We start from the raw sequence: 25,490 nt of genomic DNA, 5'->3' as shown, positions 1-25,490 counted from the left end.
ACAACTGTGATCATGACCAAGGTGGTTACGGTCATGGGGAGTTAGCCCAGGTGGGCCTGGGAGTCATGGTAAGTCATGTGCTTGGTCTGGGGTGATCCTGGGCTGGGGTATCGTCCATGCCGGACAGGAGCATAAGCATAAACTCTCTGAGAGAATCATCATCTTCCTAGGCCTCAAGATTCTCCCTCCTTAATATTTCCTAAGAACAAAGAGTAGTACACAATTAAGCATACAAGGAAAAACAGGTTCCATGAATCGGAATCAGAAACACACCCACAAATACTGGAACTGTCAAATACAGATTGTAAAACAACTATGCTTCCCCTATGTAAAAAAATAAAAGACCACATAAAAAGTATCTGCAAAGAACAGGAAACTATGAAAACTGAACAAGCAGGTTTTTAAAAGATGAAACAGAACTTTTATAAATAAAAATATATATTAACCAAACTAAAAACTAGAAGGAGAAGATAATAAACAGAAATAGTTAAAAGGGAATTAGTGATTTGAAAGATATGTCAGATGACATCTAACATACGGCCAGAGAAACAGAAACAATGAACAACATGGAAGGGAAGTTAGAACTCATGAGGGTAGTGAGAGGATCTAAAATACATTTAACTGTAATTACAGAAAACGAAAATAGTGAGAGTAGAGAAGCAGCAATATTTAAAGAAGTAATGACTGAGAATTTTCCAGAACTGATAAAGATAGCAATTGGGCCAGGCATGGTGGCTCATGCCTGTAATCCCAGCACTTTGGGAGGCCAAAGCAGGTGGATCACTACAGGTCAGCAGTTCAAGACCAGCATGACCAACATGGTGAAACACTGTCTCTACTAAAAATATAAAAGTTAGCCAGGTGTAGTGGCACTCACCTGTAATCCCAGCTACTTGGGAAGCTGAGGCAGGAGAATTGCTTGAGCCTGGGAGGCAGAGGTTGCAGTGAGTCAAGATTGCACCACTGCACTCCAGCCTGGGTGACAGAGTAAGACTCCATCTCAAAAAAAAAAAAGATAGCAATCCATAGATTCATAGATTTAAGAAGGCCCAGAGAATCTCGAGAGGAATACATATATTTTTAATACATATATTTTTAATTGCAATACAGAAAGACAAAGACTAAGGGGAAAATCTTGAAGCCTACAGGGATAAAAAGGGCATTATCTTCAAAGGAATGACAGAGTGACTATGGCTTCCCTGTGGCAAGCATGTAAGCAAGAAGACAGTGCGATGATATAATCATTATACTGAAAGGAAATAACTGCTAGACCAGAATTCTATACTCAGAGAAAAAATCTTCAAGAATGAGGAAGAAATAAACTCATTTTCAGACAACAAAAACCAAGATATTTCATCTCTAGCAGGCCTCAAGGATCTTCAGACAAAAATTAAAGTGATTCCAAATGGAAGGTCTGGGTACAAAAATGAATTAAAAACAAAAAAAGTGGTAAATATGTGTGCAAATCTTTAAAAAATTGTCTCTGTTGTTTAAGGTTAATAATGTCTCTAAGATTAAAAATACAGAATAAAAGTCATGACAAAAGTAACTTAAGTCAGAAGAGGGAACATGGAAATAAAATACTCTAAACACCTTGGATTTTCTAGGAGGGTAAAAGAGGGGTCAACATTGGATTTTGATAACTTAGGTATACCCGTTGTAATTTCTAGGATAACCACCAAAATAACTAAAAATTGAGTCTATAATTTCAAAACGAAAAGGGAAAATGGAATCAAGTCAAGAAAAGGGAGAGAAAGAACATAAAATAGGCAAAAATAGAAAGCACAAAACAAGATGAAGATGTAAAAGCATGTAAAAATGATTATATTAAGCACATATGAAATAAGATCTGGTGGAAAAAAAAACAAATGTGTCCGGACTGAATAAAACAAAATCCCACCATATGTTATCTATAAGAAACACATCTAAGCACATTCTACTTGTATTAGGTTTTTAAATAGGCAAAACTAAATTATAGTGTTTGGGAATACTTGTTAAATGGCAAGGATGTGAGTCAAACTAAGACAATGATCAGCGCAGAAGTTGGCATAGAGTATATTTCTTGGGCGGAAAAGTGGCGTTGTGATTATCAAGGGGACTATGGATTGGGGGGCACTAGGGAGATGCAGAAAGTTGAAAATGTGGAGCAGAACGTTCCAGGATGATGGGAAAGCAAGCGCAAAGGCCAAGAGGCAGGAACGAGCCCAGCAAGCAGAGAGCACCTTGACATCACTGAAACGCAGCGAGAGGAGCTGGGAGAGATGAAGTCAGGCAGGTCCACAGCCCAGATCTGGACCATGAAGAGCCCTGCAGGCCAGGGTTTCCAGATTGGATCTTAATCCAGAGCACAGCAGAGAGGGGGAGGGCTCTCATGGGAGCTCCAGGTGGGTATACCTGTGCCAGGCAGGGGTTGGGGTGATGAGTAGAAATCTCAGAGGAGAAAGGGTGCCTAAGCTAGACTTCAAAGAAATGAGTAAGAATCAAACGTAGAAGAAAAGGGGGTGTGGAGGTCCCTGGGATGGAATGCACAGATAACTCTGAGCAGTTCATTCTTACTAGAGCATGGCACGCAAGGAAGGAATTGGAAAAGAAGTATTGGTGACTCTGGTGGACTTGAGGCCATGGAGAACTAAGAGACAGGATTTTTTAGAAAACACCTTTGCAAGCTCTAGGTCTCTAATTTGAAAGCCCCAACCCATATTAAATACATTACCTTGAACCTATATCCCATATGTTTTATCTATAAAAAAAAAAGTGAGGGCTGCTCTCCAGTGCCCCCCCAACTCCACGGGCTCCTTGACAATCACACCACCACTTTTCCTCCCAAGAAATATATACTATACCAAAGTGTTCAAAATAATTTTTACAACTTTCCCTTTAAAAATTAATATCATAAGAAGATGGCAGAATGTGTACCATTGTCAAAGCTGTATGATGGATACATGGGAATTCATTATACTATTCTCTCTTCTTTTGGGCAATCAAAATTTTCATAATAAAAATAACCGAAGGAATTATTTTGTTCCTGTTCAGATTAAACCTTTATTATATTTAACCAAAGGAATTGTTATTTTGTTCTTGTTCAGATTAAAACTTTATTATATTTATATATAAGTCTGTGATTTGAGTTCAGCCATGAAATCATATCTTGTAAACAGAGACATTTAATAATGTTAGGGAAAAAATTTTGAGATAATTATCAGAGGCCGAGGATTACTTTTTAGGCACCAAGAAAATTTACACCCATAGGATTTTACAATGCATCACTTATGGTTTTTATTTGCTTATTTGGTTGTCTTCCAAGTAAAACCTTTTTTTAAAAGCAAGAAACCTGGATCTAAAACACCTAATGAGGATATAATATGCAAAGTATAAAGAGAAAAAACTAGAAAAGAAATAAAAACATGCTGCTTTTTTTCTTTTCTCTCCTTTCTCTCTTATTTTTATACAGCTTTAGAAAACTGTCTGGTTGGCTGCAGGCATATCTGGATGTGCTTCCTGAAATTAAAAGCATAAATTAAATAAAAACATCTAATGCATCAAATCATCTAAAACTCAAGAGAAATTCATGTGGCAGCTTAAGCATCTTCAGTATGTGGCACAGAATTTCTTAGGAGAGAAGGGAGTTTAGAATGGAACATCATCCAATTTAACAAAAATTTACTACCTCAGCAGCTTACTGGATAATGAACTAAAAGACACAAAAGTACTTTATGAACATGGTAACGTTTTCCTTCAAGGTAGTCATATGCAAAGTAGGCTCCATAGGTTGGTTTTACATCCTCAGTATCTTCAAAAGCTACAGACTGACTGAGGGACATAAGAGACTTGCCCTCTCTCTTCCTGTAAACAATGTGGAAATGATAAAAAAAAAAAAAAAAAAAAAAGTTTACTGGTTGATATCAGTTCCACAGCCTGGTCTGACAAATGCCTGCAGCTAATCTGCACCAAATATCTGAGCGAGGGCTCCAAACCTCCCAACGCTACTTTCAACCTAGTTTCCCATTCCTATAGTGATTCATCACGCTGTGAAGTTTCCACCCCACTCCTGGGCTTTTGGACTGGGACATAGTGACTTGTGAGGGACCGCACCCTACTGGCACCTACACCTCTTATTCCCCAGAAACGACAACGTACTTGTGTCCCTCGCCCTCACTATCTGCCACCCACATGCAGATAGACAGGCCAAACAAAGAAATTAATCAATACACCTCCAGAAAATTGTTTCACACTTTCTCCCCACTCCTCAAAATGCTAATACTTCCTCCTCCCTCTTCACTCTCCTCAGATGCCCATTTCCTATTTCACTGGGATGATGGAGACAACCAGGAAAGACTTACCTGACTCTGCCTCCCTATGCCCCTGTCTGGACTTCCCTCCTGTTACCACAAATGAATGCTCCGTGCTCCTCTCTAAGGCAACTCCTGACTGTGCTCCACACCCCAGCGCCTCCTGCCTGGGCAAGGCTCGGCTCTTGCCATTTCTCTCCTCTCAGGCATCATCCATTTTTCCCTCTTTGCTGGATCATTCCCATCAGTATACAAACAAGCCATCATTTTTCCCTTGTTAAAAAAAAATCCTTAACCCCAAATTCCTCCTCTAATGACTATTCTCTTTTTCTGGACCTCTCTTTTATAACAAATCTCTCTAGAGTTCCCACACTGCAACTTCTCTCCTCCATTTTGTCTCCATTTTGCCTTCCACCCAAACTGCTCTTGGCAGACACCGAATGACTTGCATGTTGCTACATGGACCGTGAGTAGTGACACAGCCAACGATGAATGTCTTCTTCTCTTGGCCTCCTCACTCACCTATCTCCTTCACAGCCTCCTTTATCAGCTCCTCCTCAATTCCATAACCTCTCATACGAGGCTGTCTCAAGCCTCCATCCTCAGATGTTTCCTCTACTTACCCTCACTCTCTTTGAGATCTCGCACCGTCTCGAGGCTTTACACGCTATCTATTCACCAACAACTGCCAAGTCCACACCTCCTCCCTGAACTGCGCATTCACCTATCCAGCTGCCTACAGCACTCCTCTGCATAGATATCTAATAGATACCTCCAGATTCACATGACCAAAATCAAAATCCTGGACTTCTCCCCAGGTTTGCTCCTCCCTCACGCTTCCTCAACCCACTCAAGGGCAACTCCTTCTGTCTAACTGCCTAGGCTAAAACCCAAGCGTCATTCTTGAATTCTCACTTTCTCTCATACCACACAACCAATCTCCCAGAAGATTCTGTTTATCTTCAAAATAAAGTGTAATCTGAGGCCTCCACTCAAACAGTTCATGAAAAACATATGTGTATGTATGTATGTGTGTATAGGTGTGTGTACACACTTGTACAGAAGGAACAGAAAAAACATCAGAGCAAGTATGGCATCATGTTAACAGTGGTGAATCTGGGTGGGTTTATACAGGATTTCTTTATACTATTCTTCAAACTTCTCTATAAGTTTGCAAAATAAAAAAATTGTTTCAAAACAAAAAAATTAAGAGAAATTTAATGTACAAATATTGATTGGACTGTATCTGGAAAGAAATAGAAATATAAAAGAAATTGAAGGGAAGATAATGGGGAGAATTTGTCTACTGTGTCCTTCCCCAGTGAAATGTAAACCATATCCCAAGCACTTACAAGACCGCTGGGCATAAAGTAGGCACTCAAAATGTATTTGGGCAGTAAATGAAACAAACACATTGCAAATCAGTCCTAGGTGCTGGGTTCTCAAAAAAGGATAAGACTGGCTCTTTGTCATGAAGGAATTTACAGTCTGCAGATAAAAAAGAAATGTTAAGCAAGAGCATTGGGCTGTTGCCATTACTATTAAAGGGGCACACAAATGAGGGGACCATCAACTCTGTTTGGGAAAAAGAGAATGGGGGTAGGAGGCGTCCTTCATGGAGCAGGGGAGGCCACACAGCTTATGATTTGCTCTCCTCTGATGTCCCTGTCTCCTATTTCACTGGGATGATGGAGACAACCAGGAGAGACTTACCTGACTCTACCTCCCTATGTCCCTGCCTGGACTCCCTTCCTGTTACCACAAATAAACGCTCTGTGCTCCTCTCTAAGGCAACTTCATTAGACACTAAGTACCGTTCCTGGCATAGAGTCGTCACCCAGTAAATATCCACGGTTTCCTAAATGAAGGTGAACTGAGTCTTAATGGAGAGGCAGGTATTTGTCACAGTAGGGGAAGGGTATCCCAGGTTGGAGCAGGTGGGCAGAACTTGAGCAAAGGCCAAGGGGTGAGAAGAAGCATGGCAGCCCCACCTGACAGCACAAGCCAGAGAGAAATGGATTGTTATAAATTCTCATAAAATTCTTAGGAAAAGAATAAAAACTTGTTCAAGAAGGGAGTCCACACAGAGAAGGCCCTTCTTTGCTTCAGAGGCAATCACAGTGCTACTATAGTGCTATCACTAGTATAATAGCTAACATTTATTATGTGCTTACAAGGTGATATGGTTTGGCTCTGTGTCCCCACCCAAATCTCATCTCAGAATATAATCCCCACATGTTAAGGGAGGGACCTGGTGGGAGACAATTGGTTCATGGGGGCAGTTTCCTGATAGTGAGCGAGTTCTCACGAAAGCTGATAGTTTTAAAGAGAGTGAGGAAGTGGCACTTCCTCACTCTCACTCTCCCCTTCCACCATGTAAGACGTGCCTGCCTTGCTTCACCTTGCCTTCTGCCATGATTGTAAGTTTCCTAAGGCCTCCCAAGCCAAGAGAAACTGTGAGTCAATTAAACCTCCTTTCTTTATAAATTACCTAGTCTCCAGTAATATCTTTATAGCAGTGTGAAAACGGACTAATACATAAGGCACCAGTGCTCTATGTGTTTTGAACAATTCTAATGGCCCCATTTTAAATTCAAGGTACTATTTTGACTCAGGTTAAGTTTCAAGAAATCAAGGCTGAGGAAGCTGGTCAGTGCTAGAGACAGGCAGGTAGAGCTGGCAGTCAGAGCTGTCCTCTTGGCCTAAGATAGAAACCTCCCAGTTCTACCACAAGGACCTCACCCTACTGTTTAGACAAGTAAGGAACCACAGTTTCAAATTACATGCCACTTTAAAAGTCAGAAAGCCAGAAAATCATGTTCTCAACAAGAAGCTTTTCTTTAAAGAAGGAAAAGAAGAAGAAAATAAAACTATGAGCTTTAACTCCTCCAACAAAAATCATCATATCAAATCTGCCAAATAATTATACCTTCAAACATTTGGGGATTTAACAGAAACAAAGCCCCGATAAAAGGCATGGTACTAATGTATACCCAAGAGTATTAAGCAAGCTTAGAATGGTATTATTTGATTAGGTAGGTGAATTCAATTCATTTTGGCAGCCCTTAATACTAATTGAATTGATCAAAATTAATTAGTTTTCTTGAGCTCTGACTATATGTTTGGCAATATCGTAGGTGCTTTACATGAATCATTTTATTTAATCACTATATTAAATAACAACTTTATCAGGTTTTTAAGGTTATTGCCTTGTTTTATGGATAAGGAAATGAAGGATTGTTTGTTCATCCTAAGGATGATGATAAAATAAAGAGATATTACCATTTATGTATCAAGGGAAGAGATCCTGTTTTCCCATCTAGCAGCAAATACAGAACCCAGCAGATAGTAAATGCTTGACACACACACACACACACACACACACACACACACACACACAAACTTATTGAGCCACGTAAGTATTGGAAAGAAACAGAAAGAACAACTTACTGTCATGGAGTAAGAGAAGCTTTTGGGTTTTAATACGCCAAAGATTTAGCCAGGATTCATGTAAATGCTTCATAATTCCAGATAAGACAATATTTTATTTTTAAATCAATCCAGTGGAAATGATGCACATAAGTTCAAGTCTTATTTCAGAACTAGAATCAATAAGAACTGAAATCAGTTCAAGTTGGACACATTTCCCCAACTAAAATGGGAGAGGAAACAGTAGAGCAATACTATCTCAATGAATAATGGAAGGGAAATACGAGAGTCCACTGAAAAGTACATCTAAAGGACAACGTTAGAAGAAATTCTGCATTTGGCTACTTCTGGAGATCTGTTTGGACCTATCAACTAGTGCTACAGGTGCAGTTTTAATCCCTTCCTACCTTCTCATAAAATACTACATAGCCTACATTCCTCATACACTGAGAATTTCTCACTCAGTTTCTATTTTTCTGCAAACCGTATCCCAGGCTTCAGATCACTTAGTGGGACCTGATACAAGCCAAAACCACTCCTACTATTGGGGCCTGCTCCAACCCCTCACCTACTCCTGCTCCACCCCCAGCCACCCACAGAGAAGGAAAGGAGAACTGAGAGAAACTTCCATGACAGATCTGCATGAAAGCTGGGTTCCACTGATAATGAGCACCAAAGGTCCTAAATAATGCATTTCCAATCTCAGTGACTCCCGGCACCTAGAACAATGATAAACACTGCAAGGCTTAATGGTATATGTGCCAAGGTTGGAATGTCTGGCAGAATCCTACTACAGGATGGTCACTTGTCCCATGGGTATCACTAGATAAACACTGTTCCTTTGAAAAATAAAAATAATATAAATTGTAACATAACCCACTTAGCCTATATACTTCAATAGTAACTCTGTCCCCCAAATCTATCATAAAATTTATTCACAAGAAGCTCTCTACATTGACCAATTCTTAGATTTGTTGATTTCAAATCTGGTTTGCTACCCAACAAGTACTCACTCATTTGCAATATGATGACTCAGCCCTGTCCCCAGGGAAAGCTAGATGCTCCTGTTGCTGTCTGCTAAATTATTGTGCCTGATTCCTCTTTAAACTCTGAGCACCAGAAAACAATGATTTTATCCTTTTTTTCCCCATAGGTTACTGGGGTACAGGTGGTGTTTTGGGTACATGAGTATGTTCTTTTGTGGTGATCTGTGAAATTTTGGTGCCCCAGTCACCCCTTTTTTCTCCATTTGGTCCATGTAACCATCATTGAAAATTCAGCAGTGTCACCTCCTCCAGAAACCCTTTCCTGCCTCCTCCTTCCTCTTCTCAGTCTTCCCTAGGACCATTTGAAAGAATAAACTCAAGCTTTCTCTAATTAGAGTCAGGCCTCTAGTCCCTAGAGATTCACTTCAATCCCTGAAGTCCAGTTAATTGACTCATTCACTGGACATTTTGGGGAGCCTTACAAAGCACCAGACATTGTGCTGAGTGGTGGGGATGAAAAGATAAATAAGACACAGTCCCAGAACTCAAGGTATTGACGGTCAAACAGCAGAGATGGATGCAAACAGCGAACATGGCAAGTCTCCAAGTGCTCTAGTAGAGAACAACTAAAAGCGCAATATGGGCGGCAAGGAGAAAGCAACAAATCTAACTCCAGCCCTTCATAAGTTGGAGGTGGAAAGGAAAGAGAAAGGAGGCTGTCATGAGCAAATAAAAGACCAAACTGCCCCCTTTCCATGTTTGCTCTGCAGGCAGTAAAATAATACATTATTTTCTATTATATAATACATAATATTATATATATATATAAAATATTATATTATTACTGAATTTCTCTAACATTGTGCTTCAGCTGGGTACAAATCCCAGCTCTGCTGCTTAGTAGCTGTGTGGTGTTGGGTCAGGTATTCCACCTCTCTTTACTTCTCTTTATTCGTGGGTGAGAAGAACTTTTAATATCTAACATATTACAAAGGATTGTTATTTAAATGTAAAGGCTCCATCACAGCATCTGAACTGTATAAATACCTCAATAAATACTTCTTTCCCCTCCCTTCTCAGGGTCTAAGTCTCCTGCCAGCATTAATGCCCACTACATCTGCAAGAAAACCTATTATATACTAATATGTAAGCTGAAAATACGCAACTTCATTACAACTGTGGCTAAAGGCATACAGGAGTTAGAGAACTTTGCAGAATTAAGGAATATGGCCAAGACTTGAGCCTCTAATGCCAATTCTGCTGTTAACCTTGGCCTGTGTGTCATGGTGTACCAAGTGTTTAATGCTGTGACATTCCCTCAATCACAGTATATCCTCCATGGAACAGTACACTAGCTTTTCTACACAGCTGAACCCTAACAGCAGTAAACAGCCTCCCTTGTCCACTGCTAGGACATTGTAAATAGGCAATATAAGAAATAGTGCCCAAGTCTACAGTAATTTGCCAGCAGCTCACCTTGCAGTCAATAATAACTGAATTGTAAATTTAAAAATAATTAAAAGAGTATAATTGGATTGTTTGTAACACAAAGGATAAATGCTTGAGGTGATGGATACCCCATTTACTCTGTGATCTGATTATTACATGTGGCATGCCTATGTCAAAATATCTCACATACCCCATAAATACATATACCCATTTATGTACCTACAAAAATTTTAAAAATCAAATAGAATAAAAGTAGTTGGCTGCAATTGCTTTAAGTTTCCTATCATGTGGAGGGCTTATTATGAATTTGGATGTGGGAAGGCCTACAAATAAACCTCACAGATCTACTTCCAACAGTCAATTGGAATCTGCTCAAATCATTCCAACTTGAGAAGTGGCTTGATACCGTTACTTAGTCCAAATGCCCATCCTCCACTACCACCATCTTATGCACAAACTCCTTCACCCTTACATTCCTAGGTGTTATATTCAAATATCAGGAGCCATGTGCAATGCGCCAAGTTTTAGGACAAATAGACAAATTAGTAATGGTTGAAGATTCTTTTAATCCTTGCCAGGATGTGGTTACCATGAGCTAATAACTGCAAGGCGAATAGCCAGGAGGAAACCAAACACTCCGGCTCCAAGCAGAAGGCACCTACCCCTATGACAGTGGGAAGTGACTGCAAAGGAGGGAAGAAGGAAGCATGAAAGAGAAGAAGAGCAAGAGAGGGCAAGCCAGACGGGATTCCCAAGAGGAAGTAACAGAGTGCTTCCTTTTCAACAATCTAAAATGTAATTCTCTTGATGGCAAAGTAAGACACAAGGCCCAGAATAACCCATAACTGGAGCCATAAGGAAGGGGCCCTAGAAGGAAACCACTTTGCTTGAGTATTACAATTGATGGCTCCCTGTAAGATATTAAATAACTTTACCAATGCGCAGAATCAATTGTCCCTGTGAGTTCTGCAAGGTCAGAAATTGTTGCTTACTCAACTTTGCAACCACATTTGAAAGGGAACCAAGCACTGAGAGATGCACATTAGACAAACATCCCCTCACTTAATCCCAAATGACTTTATAAATAGTAGCCATTATTCTCCTTTCACAGAAGAAAAATCTGGGGCTTGGCAACATTAAAGGACTTGCTAGGGGTAACAGAGCTTGAGCCAGACCATGAACCAGGTAGATTCGATTCCCACTCTCAAATTTGTTCAAGATCAGTTGCCTCTTGTACTTCTCCTGCACACAGGAGGTAACCAATAAATATTACATTTAAGAGCCAACTCCTGTACCCAGAAGTCACGCTGACCTCCTAAGGCTGATCAGACTGTTCAGGCCCCAGCAGAGGTGGCTTTACTAAAGCCAGCACCACAGAGGACCAGGCTTTGTTCCTCTATCCCTCCTGGTAGAGGCAAGCTGTGTCCTCTTCAGAATCACCTGGGTAAATTTAAAATCTCTGAAGTTCAAAGACATTCACTGTGTATTCTGACATTTCTCATGTGGTGCTTCAAAAGCCCTGGCTTCTGGAGGCACAGTGGGCATCACTCCCTACTGAAGTAGGACACCTTTCTTCATCCACTTCTGTCACATCGCTACACAGTAGCAAGCCAAAGGTGCTGAGGCTCTGAACTCGCGTTGGTTTTTCATCTTTTTCTTGTGTGTGAGTAATGCCCAAGTTGATAGTCCTGTGAATCCACATGGATTCCGCCTCCTTAGGGTTCCACAGAATCAGAGCTTCATCCTAAATTGAGAATCTGCTCTCCTTGCATCTTCTTGGATCTCTCCTCCTCAAAATGATCGACATCAGAGCCACCTCTCTTAGGTAGCATGCTTGTGGCTCTGAGGAAGCCATGTGGCCAGGGCATGGCTGTGACAGACTAGTAGCTGTTTGCTGCTGCTCCTGATACCCCAAAGTGAGTAACAACAGAAACCGACGACCTTCAGGCAGCTGACACTCACTACCCCCATACCATGGGCAAGACATCTTTCTAAACACTTTATTTATATATATTAATTCATCTAGTCTTCACAACAACCCTATGAAGCAGACACTATTAATGTGCCCATTTTACGAATCCAGTGGCCAGCAACCCTCCCAAATACCCGAGAGGTTTTTATCAGAGAGAAGACTCCAATGCAGACTCCCAGGCTCCACAGCCCACTGCCTTCACCACCATACTGACCCACTGGTCCTGCTACCAGGCCTGTGGTAAAAGTGTGAATGTCTTCTAATGTGAGCCTAACACGGATTTCATATTTGCTTATATCTGATTTTGTCTGCCAGAAATACTAGGTGAACACAGAAAACTGAACCAGGCTGAACTGAATGGCCTAGGAGTATATATGCACACACGCGTGTGCACGCATGCACACACATTCACACTCTCTTCAAATATGTCCAAGCTACCTTAGTCACACCAGTTATGAGCCACACCCATCTGGTATTGCAACTTTCCCTCTGATTTCAGGTCTTCCAGCACTTCACAATAACTCACTGCCACCCTTCTGACATTGTTACAGACTGAACTGTGTGCCCCCAGAACACATACGTTGAAGCCCTACCTCCCAATGTGACTGCCTTGGGAGATGAGGCTGTTAATAAGGTAATTCAGGTTAAATTAGGTCATAAGGGTAGGACTCTATTCCAATATGATTGGTGTCCTTATAAGAAGAGGAAGACACACCAGGGATATGCACACACGGTGGAAAGGCCAGGGAAAGAAGGCCCTGGAGAAACCAAACTTATGTCACCTGGGACTTTTAGCCTCCAGAACTATGAGAAAATACATTTCTGTTAAGCCACACAGTCTGCGGTATTTTGTTATGACAGTCTGAGCTAACACAGCAACAGCCACTACAAGCAAATGTTAGGTCTATTTCAAGGTCAAGTGCCATATTTATTGTAGTAGCTATGTATTTCTTAACCATTTAATGTGTATAAAACTGCTCCTGTTTTTATTAGGTTCCTAGCTTATTTTCAAAGTGTCACTGATGAAATTTCCGAGTGTTGTGTCCCTAACCCATTCTTCTCACAAACCCTAAGTTATTTTGTTTTGTTGTGCGATTTTGCATGGTGTGGCCATTTTTAGGAATGCAGCATATGTCATATGACAGCACAAGTGACTATACTACTGCCCACAGGTCAATGACCTACAGATCCTGAAGATGAAACATAAAACATAACCTTTCTACAGCCGTCTTCAGGCACTCTGATGAGGCTGATTCTATTAAAAACATTTCAAGAAGGGCAGGTGCCAAGTACAGACACACATGATGTGTAAGCATTGGTGTGGGCACCTGTATAAAATATGACACTGTATAAGCAGTAAATGATAAAGGATGTATTTCTGGATGGTATGCTTTGAAGTCTTTAACCCTACAATTCTGTATGAACATTATGTAGACTTTTATAAATCCTCTACAATCAAAATCGATTATAAGGATTTGCATGATTCTGCTCTAAATCAGAAACAAATAACTTTTAAAATACATTAAGCAACAACAAGAAATAGTACATAGGTTCAAAAATAACAAACTGGGTTAAATAATAATATGAGGCCTTAATAAATTCAGTTATTCCTCTACATTCTGTCCTCTTTATTACCATCCAATTCCATGTTGAACAAAATTATTGGAAAAAAATATTATTTAAAAAGCCTTTAGAGATTTAGACTTTACATAACAACTGACAACTCAAATGTAGGCAGACCACAGCAGTAGCTAATGTGCAGCCAGCCTGACCAAGGTATGGCCTGTCTTATATTTTTAGCAAAAATCTCTTTTCCTTAATTAGCCAACACACATGCATTAGAGGCCTAGCCATATGCCATCAAGGAATGTGTGAGGCTTGTTCTAAATGGAAAACCTGAGTTCACTGGCCACAGATGGTAGGTCTAGAATAGAACGAGGGGGACAAGGTTTCAAAGGCTCACTCGAGGCAAAAGAGCAGACTGTCCATGGTCCGGTTCATCAATCTTCAGAATTTCTGTAATGAAAGCAATGCTGCCTTGAGGTTACTAACAGCTTTGAAGAGTGCCTGGCTAGGCTAAATGAAACTGCACACCATCAAGGCACCACATCCCAGGAATACTGGAGACAGGCACACCAATTACAGAACTATTCACATTTTTCTATTAAATGGCAAAACTCTGAGAAATGGATGACTGTGCCTAGCACTAGGAGACTATATTCTCTTCCTTGAAACTCTGAAAGAACCACAAATAGTATTATAACCCTAAAGCAGGGTTCTGCAAACTATGGCTAGAGGGCCAAATCCAGCCTGCCATCTGTTTTTGTATGGCCCATGGGTTAAGAATAGCTTTTATTTTTTGTAATGTATTTTTTAAAGATAATACTTTACGACACATGAAAATGACATATTCAAATTTCAGTATCCATAAATACACTTTTACTGGAACACAGCCATGCACATTTGCATCATCTCTGGCTGCTTTTATGCTGCAGCAGAATTGTAATTGCAACAAAGTCCATATGATCTAAAATATTTATTTCATGGCCATTTATAGGAAAAGTTTGGTGACCTCTGTCCCAAAGCTAAAACTGACCTGAATACAACCCACAGATATAAAACTGTTTAAGGTAATAGTCTTGCACACCAAGACATTCACTGAGCAGTAACTTGGACTATAACAATGTACTTTGAATGACAGAAGTTGTTCTCCAAACCAGGGACTGTTTTGTATTAATGGAAAATAACCACAACTATCACCATAACAGAAACAAAACAGCTCAACCCTGTACTTTTCAAGAACTAGAGACTGTCCACCAATCTTATGATTTTTTCCCCAGACTTATAATCAGCATTTACACATTGCTGATCATGTATCCTAGTACTGAAAAAACAAAGATGCCATTTCTCTAGAAGATAATAGTTTCTTATTCCCCCCTTCAAAAACTGCATTCATTATGAGGAGAATTTTGACAGTAAATTTTGTAATTGATGCTCATGTCATGGTCTGATAGAGAAAATAATCAAAATTGAATTTTCTCTCTGGCAAAACTTTGTCCATCACCAGAGTACGGAATATATGGAAATGGTTCACAAATATTCAGGGTTTTTTTTTTTTGCAAGTAGGTGGCTGTTTATGAAAACATGTTGAACATATTCCCCATACTATTTCCTCAGATAGACTGATCTGAAATAAAGGAATATGAGAGACTCAACTGCTTGTTTCCTATATGACCTCACTTCTCTTCCCCTGTCATCAATTATTAGGCTCCACTTTCCATGAAGGTCTCAAGATAGCACTGATAATTTAGAAACAGCTGTAAAAACTGCTATTTAGATTCAAGGTGACCAGGTTAGTAGCATGAAGGCAATTGGTTAACCCATTCATTTTTCAATGATGAATTAGCTCGCGTTCAATGGAATCACAAACTAAGAAAAATCACAGGGCTTCTTTGCAGAAATAATCACAGTTTCGAAAGGGTCCCAGGTTTTGATGAGTCTGCTGCCACTATACAGAAGCATACAAATATGGCAGCATTGGGGGAAAGTTTTAATCAGTATCAATTCTAAAATGGAATTCCTAAAGAAAAGGGAATCTTAAGCTGTCATCTTACTCAACAAACTCCGTAACTTCAGCAGCATAGGGAGTAAGCTCCAATTCAAATCACTGAGTAGATTTTCAGATTACATATGGGAGATTCATCTTTCCAATCTTTGAGACTGCTTAAATAAAAGCCCTGTATTATATTTCCTCCCAGACCTGTGCTATGAAATGTACTGCACGATACTCAAAAATGATGAGCACAGGCAGGGTCCAAATGAAAGGAATGCCATTTATTCTGACATCTATCTTATCTCTGCTTCTTCCTGTTACATCCAGCAAATATTTTTAATATCTTATTTATTTTATATTATCCTGAGTGATAAAAACCCACCACTTGGATGCAATTGTCAGAGAAGGATGATACAGCTTCCCCAGCCCAAAGGCATAATCCCAATTGGCACCTGCTTCCATTCGGAACCAGTTGCTTCTAAAATGTCTCACATGACATCTCATTTTTATAAATTCTTCATTTTCTCTTGAAATTCTCTATTTCAGTTGCCAATAAGAATCTGAATGCTTCTGGAAGAAGTATTCATCAAAACTGACATGACTGTGAATGACTGACTTCAAGCAAGAGAAAAAAAATCATGTCAATGTATTAGCATTTTACTCGCTAAACAGCTTCTACTCATTCCATCTGCATGTAATGTGTGTGCCAGAAATTGGACATGCCTGCAGATGCTTACAAGCACAGTTTGGCTTGCATACTGGTGCTATTCCACACTGCTGAAAGATGAAATACAATTATCCTGAAGGAATTCTATATTTTGAAAAATAGGAACTTATATAATAGAAAAATTATATAGATTCTTTACATTTTGACCCTCAGGCAACGAGCTCCAAATTTGTGTTCTCGTTTTCTAATTTCACCTTTTAGTATTTCTGAACAGCAACTGTCTTTCTTCTTAACCAGGGATGTGTGTCATAAGCACTTGGGGCATTTTTTTCCATGATATACATGTTCAGACTCCACCTGAGTCATCATCCTGACACCCTGGGATGGGGCTCGGGCACGTGTATTTTGAAAACATCACTAGGTGATTGCGAAATGCATCCTTAGTTAAGAACAACTATTCTAGATTTTTTTTTATATAGGTAAGTAAGTATGACACACACATTTGCATACACAGACCACTATAATTCTACTTTATCCCTCACGGTGTTCTCTAAATGTTCTCCTTTGCCATCCCATTCTTTCCTCTGAATTTCTGTCTTTAAAATTGTCATGGAGCTTTCCATAGTCAGGTAATTTTCCTAGACAAATTTTATGCTAAGGCAGTATACATTAGGCACTCATTTATAAGGGCAAAGTGACAAATGAGATCAGCAACTCTTTCCAAAACAATGCCATTTTAACACACAGTCATAACAAATTATTTATTTGGCAGAGTCCTGTTGAGAAATGAAAGAACAAGATGTGACCCTGTGGTCTTCAAGCAACACAGAATTGGAATTGAAATAGATAGGCAAGTTAAGTAACCACATAAGGCAGCATGTGATTCAGGGTTAAATTCCTAGTACTCTAAGGATGCAGGGGTAGCTGTGCTCACTCCAGCCCCAATAGTCAGGCCACACTTCAGAGAGGGCCTGGGATTTGAAGAATGGTGAGGGGATAAATGGGTAAGGCAGAGGAAGTTCCTGGCCTGGAACACCATACACAAGGCAGGAAGGAAGAAGGCACAGACAGTAAAAACACAACCCTCTAGAAGGAAGATGTCATTTGGGTGACTGACATTAAACAAGCAAAAGACAGATTCTAGTTATCAGGCTCAGGGACCTAATATTTATCCTATAGTTGCCTTAAAATCATCAGAGTTTTAAAGTGTCACAACATGGGGATAGTAGTATTTTAGAAAAATAATTTGGGATTTTTGGTAGCAAACAAAATGTCTATGTGTATGCAAGATAAAAAAAAATAAGGAGACATATGAAAGCATATTGGGCTATAATGGCGAATTTACAAAGAATTAATAGAACTCAGTGGCTGATTGACTTGAGTTTCCAGCCTATGACAAAACGGAAGCATAAAAACAATAGGAAAAATAAAGTCAGGAGTGGAAGCAAATTAGAACTGCCAGTTGGAGCTGGCAGAACGATGCCTTAGAAGAAACATCTGCACTGTACACATGGTTTTGGAAGAAGCTGGTGAGAGGAAATGATTTTAACACACAGAATGGAAGGTAGGGTAAGGAAAATATGGATTGAAGACTAAATCTGGAGTGTCATTAACACATTAAAGACCACACAGCAAACACAGAATAAATGATGCAAACAAAAGACCTTGGAAAGGCAGGAGAATCTAGTGGCAACTCAGAAACCAAGGAAGAAGAGAGTTTCAAAACAAAACTTCATCAATACTATATCATACAACAGAAAGATGAAAGGCCACTGACACTGACCCAATTCTAATCCCAGCAAACCCCCCGTGCACCCCAACCTACAGTGGATCTTTTTCCTTTAATCTTTACTGACTATCCATATCAATCCTACAACACACATGTCTGGTTATTTTCTTTTTTTGAGATGGAGTCTTGCTCTGTCGCCCAGGCTGGAGTGCAGTGGTGCAATCTTGGCTCACTGCAAGCTCCACCTCCCGGGTTCATGCCATTCTCCTGCCTCAGCCTCCCGAGTAGCTGGGACTACAGGCGCCCGCCACCACATCTGGCTAATTTTTTGTATTTTTAGTAGAGACGGGGTTTCACCATTTTAGCCAGGATGGTCTCGATCTCCTGACCTTGTGATCCACCCACCTCGGCCTCCCAAAGTGCTGGGATTACAGGCGTGAGCCACTGCGCCTGGCCCCATATCTGGTTATTTTCTAATATCTATCTTTGACCTACACATACTCAGATATTATGTCTTATTTCCATAACACTATTACAAGTTTCTTGAGGGAAGAAATGATGTTATTTTATGCACCATCTCTTCCCCATCATTGTGCCTCCACATTGCCATACCACTAGCAATCATTTAGAAGCATTTTTAATTGATTATAACTATGACTGTCTTATTTATTGTGCTATGCACATAATGACCTGTTGAATTCATGGAGAAGAGATAGACACTGCTCTAATGTTAGTACTTGCTACACAAAGTGTGATCTATAGACCAATGGCACCAGCATCACATGGAAACTTGTTAAAAATGCTGCCATCCCAGACTAAGTACATCAGATTCTGCATTTTAACAAGATCCCCAGGTGACTGACGCTTATCTTAAAATCTCAAATACAATAGTATTTGAGAGAAACTGGAGTAGACTCAGCATAGTAGGGGCTGGCACCAAGTTACCAAAGAAGTTAGTCAGAGGAGGGAGAGATGGCACATGACTTTCAGCATGTAGACATGTGCTGAGACCCAACTTCACCCTTGCTCAGACTCGTGGCTCAAAGCCAGAGCCCAGGCCCTTTGGATATATGGCAGGGCCAAGCTGGGAAGCAACTGTGGCTTTTGACCAGGAGCCCAGATACATAAATCCTTCTCCCATAAACTGCCAGTAAGTTCATTTATTGAGAGGGCTTTGCTGATTGTATCCACCAGGTTGGAGATACAGGAAGGCCACTGTCTCCTGCCTGCCCCTGGGAACTGAATGTCTCAATATAAAACCCGACTGTACATTTGTTCAATTCTGAGATAGGAGAAAAACCGCCCTATGGTGGGAGGCGAGACATGTTTGCAGCAATGCTGCCTTGTTATTCTTTACTCCACTGAGATGTTTGGGTGGAGAGAAACATAAATCTGGCTTACGTGCATGTCCAGTCATAGTACCTTCCCTTGAACTTAATTCTAACATAGATTCTTTTGCTCACATGTTTTTTGCTGACCTTCTCCTTATTATCACCCTGCTCTCCTACTACATTCCTTTTTACTGAAATCATGAAAATAATAATCAATAAAAACTGAGGGAACTCAGAGGCTGGTGCCGGTGCAGGTCCTTGGTGTGCTGAGTGCTGGTCCCCTGGGCCCACTGTTGTTTCTCTATACTTTGTGTCTTATTTCTTTTCTCAGTCTCTCATCCCACCCCACTAGAAATACCCACAGGTGTGGAGGGGAAGGTCACCCCTTCACATTGAAATACTTTTTTCACATAATTGAAAGCCAAAGCTGAAAATGCAGCTCCAACCCCAAAGAGAAAGGGCCTGCAACTAAGAGAGTTACACCGAAAGCACTATTGTTTAAATGACCAGATGTCAGGAAAAAGCTCCCGAAAGAAGAAATTGAGGAACTGTTAGAAGACATAGGAACAGTTACACCCAAAAGATGAAGACCACATAGGGTAATGACTCTCCAGGCACATCTTCCCTTTCTTGGGGATGTTCTCAATGTTTCAATGTATTTTTCTCTGGTTTTCCTATAGGTAAGTGCATGAAGTATCACTACTTCAAAATATCACTGTGCTGGAAGAGCTCTCTGTGGGTCCTTTAATATATTTAACAGCTTTATTGATATATAATTTATACACTATATAAAGTTCACATTTCAGAGATGGAAGAGACTTCAATTCCATCCCCCAACTTCAAGCAATGCTTCATTAAACTCACCCAGAAACATAATATAGCCATTTCTTAAATCTCCAGGAATACAGAAGATTGTCACGACCCTCTGATAATATATCCTAATATCTCAGTTTTTATTAGTAGGAAGAACCTAAGTTGCCTTTGCCTTTATTAAAATTCAAACTATCCACATCTATAAAAGTAACGACTTTTAATGCTGTATTTCAAAGATGACTGATTAAAAAGACTATTGTAGATCCTTTTATAATATGCTTACTTTGTAGAAACTCCATTAAGAAGTGAACTTTATTTACTGTATCCAAAGTGGAAGTCACAAATTCTTACAAACTACTGTTTCCTGTGTTTTTCCTGAACTATTTTCCCACCAGATTGCAGCTTTTTAAGGGCTGCTGAAGCCTGCACAGATCTGTTATTTTTCACCTCAGGGTTGGCATGAGTACTTAGGCCTTTTCTTTCAAAAAGAAAAACAGCAACTTACATGCTCTCACAGAACCTCGTCAGCGTGCTTGGCTTCTCCTGATTGCGTCTTTGTCGAAACCAGCGCTGAATGCTTCGAACATCCCAGTCCAGTTGCTTGGAGAGGCCTTCCAATCTCTTTTCATCAGGATGCTATGAAACAAGGTACCAGAAAAATAATTTTCAATCCATTTTCATTTTCACTATAAACAGATCTGCCCTTGTCTATATCTGAGAGGTTGTTTTCCCCCTATTGTTTACTATCTGCTACTGAGATTTCTATATTTACCTCTGAGGACCGAGGCCTTCCACTAGCAGCATGAACAAAAATAACCACTTGGACAAAAGAAGTTACTCATGAAACAACATTTAGAAACACGAATCTTGCTCTAATGCTTGCACTTCTCCTCATCAGCAATGTGCTTCTCGAAGGGCAACAAAGATTCAATGGAACATCCAACAAGCTGAGTCAGCCTCATCAGCCTTCAAAGGAAGGGAGTCCATTGAAGGTAAATTTGCAAAGAGGTATCATTCAAATATCTCACTTTCTCAACAACAACAACAACAAAAAATGCTACCCAATGATCACATATCAGGATAATGTAGTAGAGACAAAAAGCATGGAAAAAAATCCCAAAGTGCCTCATTTAAGCCTAAGGTACCATTTTTATCAAACACAGTTTATCTTTCTTCCCCTTCTCATATCCTTTGTCCCCATTTTTCACACATTCCTCTTCTATTCGTTTTCTTGGTCATCCCTTTTTAACTGTATCCCACATCAAGTCTTTTACTAAGACGATGCATTACTTGAAAAAAGTACACTTGGTGAAGGGGCAAGAGATGGCCCTGAAATGATAGGCACTTGTTCAATTCCTCACTCCATTGACCTCTCTGAGCCTCAGTTTCCTCATCTGTAAAAAAGAAAAGGTTGTTTACCAACCTAAATTATAATGCAACAAGAACCAAATGTGAAACTGTATGTACAACTCAGTAAATGTTAATTTTCCTCTTTCCCATCTGATATGGTTTGGCTATGTCCCCACCCAAATCTCATCTTGAATTCCCACGGGACCCAGTGGGGGAGGTACTAAATCATGGGGGCAGATCTTTCCTGTGCTGTTCTCATGATTGTGAGTAAGTCTCACAAGATCTGATGGTTTTAAAAAGGGGAATTTCCCTGCACAAGTTCTCTTTTGTCTGCCACCATATGGGACATGCCTTTCACCTTCTGCCATGATTGTGAAGTCTCACCAGCCATGTGGAACTGTAAGTCCAATACATTTCCTTCTTGTTGTAAATTGTCCACTCTCAGGTTTGTCTTTATCAGCAGTGTGAAAATGGACTAATACACTATCCCTCCCCTGTATTCAATGTGTTAGAGAATGTCTAGCCAACAATCACATGAGGGTGACCTACTACCCAACAAAACTAAGCCACGTGAGCTCCATTCCTTTATTATATCTTTGCTTAATACTAACTATGTTTATTTAATCTTTCTTTGATTTGATACTAATGCTTTAATGTAAGTGATCAGGAAAAATAGGGGTAAGGAGAAGGCACAATGACCAAACTTCAAGTAATAAGGGTGAAATATATATATATATATATATATATATATATATATATATATAAAATACCTTTCTAAAAGCAGCTCAAGCAGCTCAAGGGGTCAGTGCTATGGACTGAATGCTGCGCTCTCCAAAATTTGTATGTTGAAACCCACATGCCCATTGTGATGGTATTAGAAGCTGGAGCCTTTGAGAGGTAATGAGATCATGAGGGTGAAACTCTCGGATTAGATTAGAAGTTATTAGAAGAGACACTAGAGAGCTTGCCCATACTTGCATGCTCTCTGTCTCTCTCAATCTGTTCCATGTGAGGTTACAAGAGAAGATGGCCATGTGCCAACCAGGAAGAGGACCTTCACCAAGAGGTCAGCCACATTTGCATGCTGATCTCAGAATTCCAGCCTCCAGAACTGTGAGAAATAAATATTTGTTGTTTAAGCCACCCAGTTGATAGTATTCTGTTACAGCAGTCAGAACTGACTAGAACAGACACACACCCAGAAAACACAGCAAATCACTTTAGGGTACAAAATGTGCTGACCTTGTGCCTATAAATGTTATTTACCAACTTTGGTGTTTTTTGGGTTTTTTTTTTTTTTGTAGTAGTAATGACACCATCTACACTCACCTTTGATGTCTCTCTTAATCAAAAATACGGGAAGGAGAAAAATCATTGCCTACAATATACTTTGGCTACACCATTATCCTAATGGAATTCATTTTTAATTTCAATTCATTTTCTTAGTTTATTAATAAAGAAAAAATTCATATGGTGCAAAAATTTAAAATTATCCAAAGTTTCACCTTCCAACTTTGTTCTGGCTCTTTCAATCCCTATTCTCCCCTTCTTGTCAGATAACCACAGTTATTATTAAATCAGTTTCTTATCAGATAACCATAGTTATTATTAAATCAGTTTCTTTTTTTTTTTTTTGACAGAGTCTTGCTCTGTCGCCCAGGCTGGAGTGCAGTGGTGCAATCTCTGCTCACTGCAAGCTCCACCTCCTGGGTTCACAGCATTCTCCTGCCTCAGCATCCAGAGTAGCTGGGACTACAGGCGCCAGCCACCACACCCTGCTAATTTTTTGTATTTTTAGTAGAGACGAGGTTTCACCATGTTAGCCAGGATGGTCTCGATCTCCTGACCTTGTGATCCACCCACCTCGGCCTCCCAAAGTGCTGGGATTACAGGCGTGAGCCACCGCGCCCAGCCTAAATCAGTTTCTTTCCAATATTTATGCAAATATAAGCAAACTTGAATATATATTATATCGCCCCTTGTCACAAAAATAGTTGCATACTACAGACATTTTTCTGGGCTTTGAGTTTTTTACCTTACAATGTATATTTCAATATTTCCTTTTCACTATATATAGAACACCCTTATTCTTTTGTAGAGCTGTAAAGATATACCATAATTTACTTATCCATTCTGCTATTAATGGACATTTTGCAGCTTCTGAGCTTGTTCTATAAACAATGCTACAATAAATAACCTTACCTGGGCCATTTTATACATGTTTCTGTCTAAGTTCCTGAAAGTGAAAGTTGTAGATCGAAGGGGTCTATGCATTTGTAATATAATTTTGATATTGAAAAGTTATTCTTACTAGTGATTTTACCAATTTATACTCACAAGCAAGAGCGCCCATTTTCCAAAGCCTCTTCAATAGACTATGATATCAGACGTTTCCATTTTTTCCAGTCTAATACATAAAACAGGATCTCAGATTCAATTTCCTTTTTATGAGAGAAGCATTTTATCATGTGTTTCAAAAATCAACTGTATTTCCATTTTTTTATGAAGAGTATATTCATATCTACTGCCTATTTTTTCATGATTCCTTGGTATTCTCCTTGTTGATTTGTAAGGCATCTTCATTTGTTAGGGTGATTAAACCCTTCTCTGTACCAAAAGCTGCATACTTTTTTCCAGCATGTCATTTGCATTTTAGAATTTGCTTATGATGTTTTTTGCTTGTTTTACTTCCAGAAATTTGATAAAAATATATTTGAATTTATCAGTCTTTACTGTTATAGTTTCTACATTTGGAGTCATAATTAGCAAAGCCTCCCTCATTCCCAATGTTCAAAAGATTCTCCCAGGTTTCCTTTTAATAAATGTAGGGTTTTGATTTTTATATTCAAATCTTTAGTACATTTGGAATACATATTGGTATTGAGTATGAGGAATGAATCTAACTTTATTTGTTTCCAGATGGCTACTCATATACCATCCATCTTTTCCATCAAAAATCCAAATCTTTTCTTCCATTGGTCTATTTATTAATGTGCCACTACCAGTACTATACAGTTAGTTTTCTCAGAAATCTTTATACTTTTTCTAAATGAATTTCAGAATTAGCTTATCTATTTTCAAAATAAACAAATGGTCACAGAAGGAACCCTGTTAGTATTTTCAAGAAGATCATACTATTTCATTAAGATCATAACATAGGGTGAATTAACATCTTTATTTAATTTGTCTTTTGTGTCCTTCAAGAGTGCTTGAAAACTTTCCTCATCCAGGTCTTGCACATACCTTGCTATGTTTATTCCTAGCTATATTATTCTTTTAGGTTTCTACTGAGAATAAGGTACTTTCTTAATCTTTTATTATTTATTTTATTTTTTGAGATAGGGTTTAACTCTCTTGCCCAGGCTGGGTACAGTGGCGTCATCACGGCTCACTGCAGCCAGGATCTCTCCATGCTCAGGTGATCCTCCCACCTTAGCCTTCCAGGTAGCTGGAACTACAGGTGTGCACCAACATGCCTTTTTTTTTTTTTTTTTTTTTTTTTTTTTTTGTAGAGACAAGGTTTCACCATGTTGCCTGGGCTGGTCTCAAACTCCTGGGCTCAAGCGGTCTTCCCACCTCAGCCTCCTAAAGTGCTGAGATTACAGGTGTGAACCACCATGCCCAGCCTCTTAGATCTTTTAATGCTTATTGTTTGCTTTTATATATGTAAGCTATTGGTTTCTGGTTATTAATTTTGTACTAAAATTTTATATCTGTGGTAGTTTTTCACAAGATTCCCTTCATTTTTCAGGTACATAATAATATAATAGCATATTACTGAAATGTAGGCTCCATAAACAAAATAAAATTTTAGTATCCTTTTTCACTGATTCCTAGATTATAGCAAGACTCAATAAATACTTCTTTATGTATGAATAATTCTTCACAATAGCAATAGTTTTGTCACCTACTTTCCAATTTT

The 25,490-nt window shown here is 39.4% G+C and overlaps 1 protein-coding gene across 2 annotated transcripts in view; it reads right to left on the bottom strand.

Annotated features, from left to right (window-relative positions):
- The window catches only part of CERS6 (ceramide synthase 6), a 326,067-nt gene that overhangs the window by 194,994 nt on the left and 105,583 nt on the right, over positions 1 to 25,490 (bottom strand). For both annotated transcript variants that reach the window (XM_003824310.6, XM_003824309.6), the window contains exon 3: positions 20,724 to 20,854. In XM_003824310.6, coding sequence (XP_003824358.1) covers positions 20,724 to 20,854 — 131 coding nt within the window. The remainder of the gene's footprint in view (positions 1 to 20,723; positions 20,855 to 25,490) is intronic.

The sequence above is a fragment of the Pan paniscus genome, chromosome 13 (assembly GCF_029289425.2).
Source record: "Pan paniscus chromosome 13, NHGRI_mPanPan1-v2.0_pri, whole genome shotgun sequence".
NCBI classification, from domain to species: Eukaryota; Metazoa; Chordata; class Mammalia; order Primates; family Hominidae; genus Pan; species Pan paniscus.
This window is presented reverse-complemented; position numbering and strand designations above follow the sequence as displayed.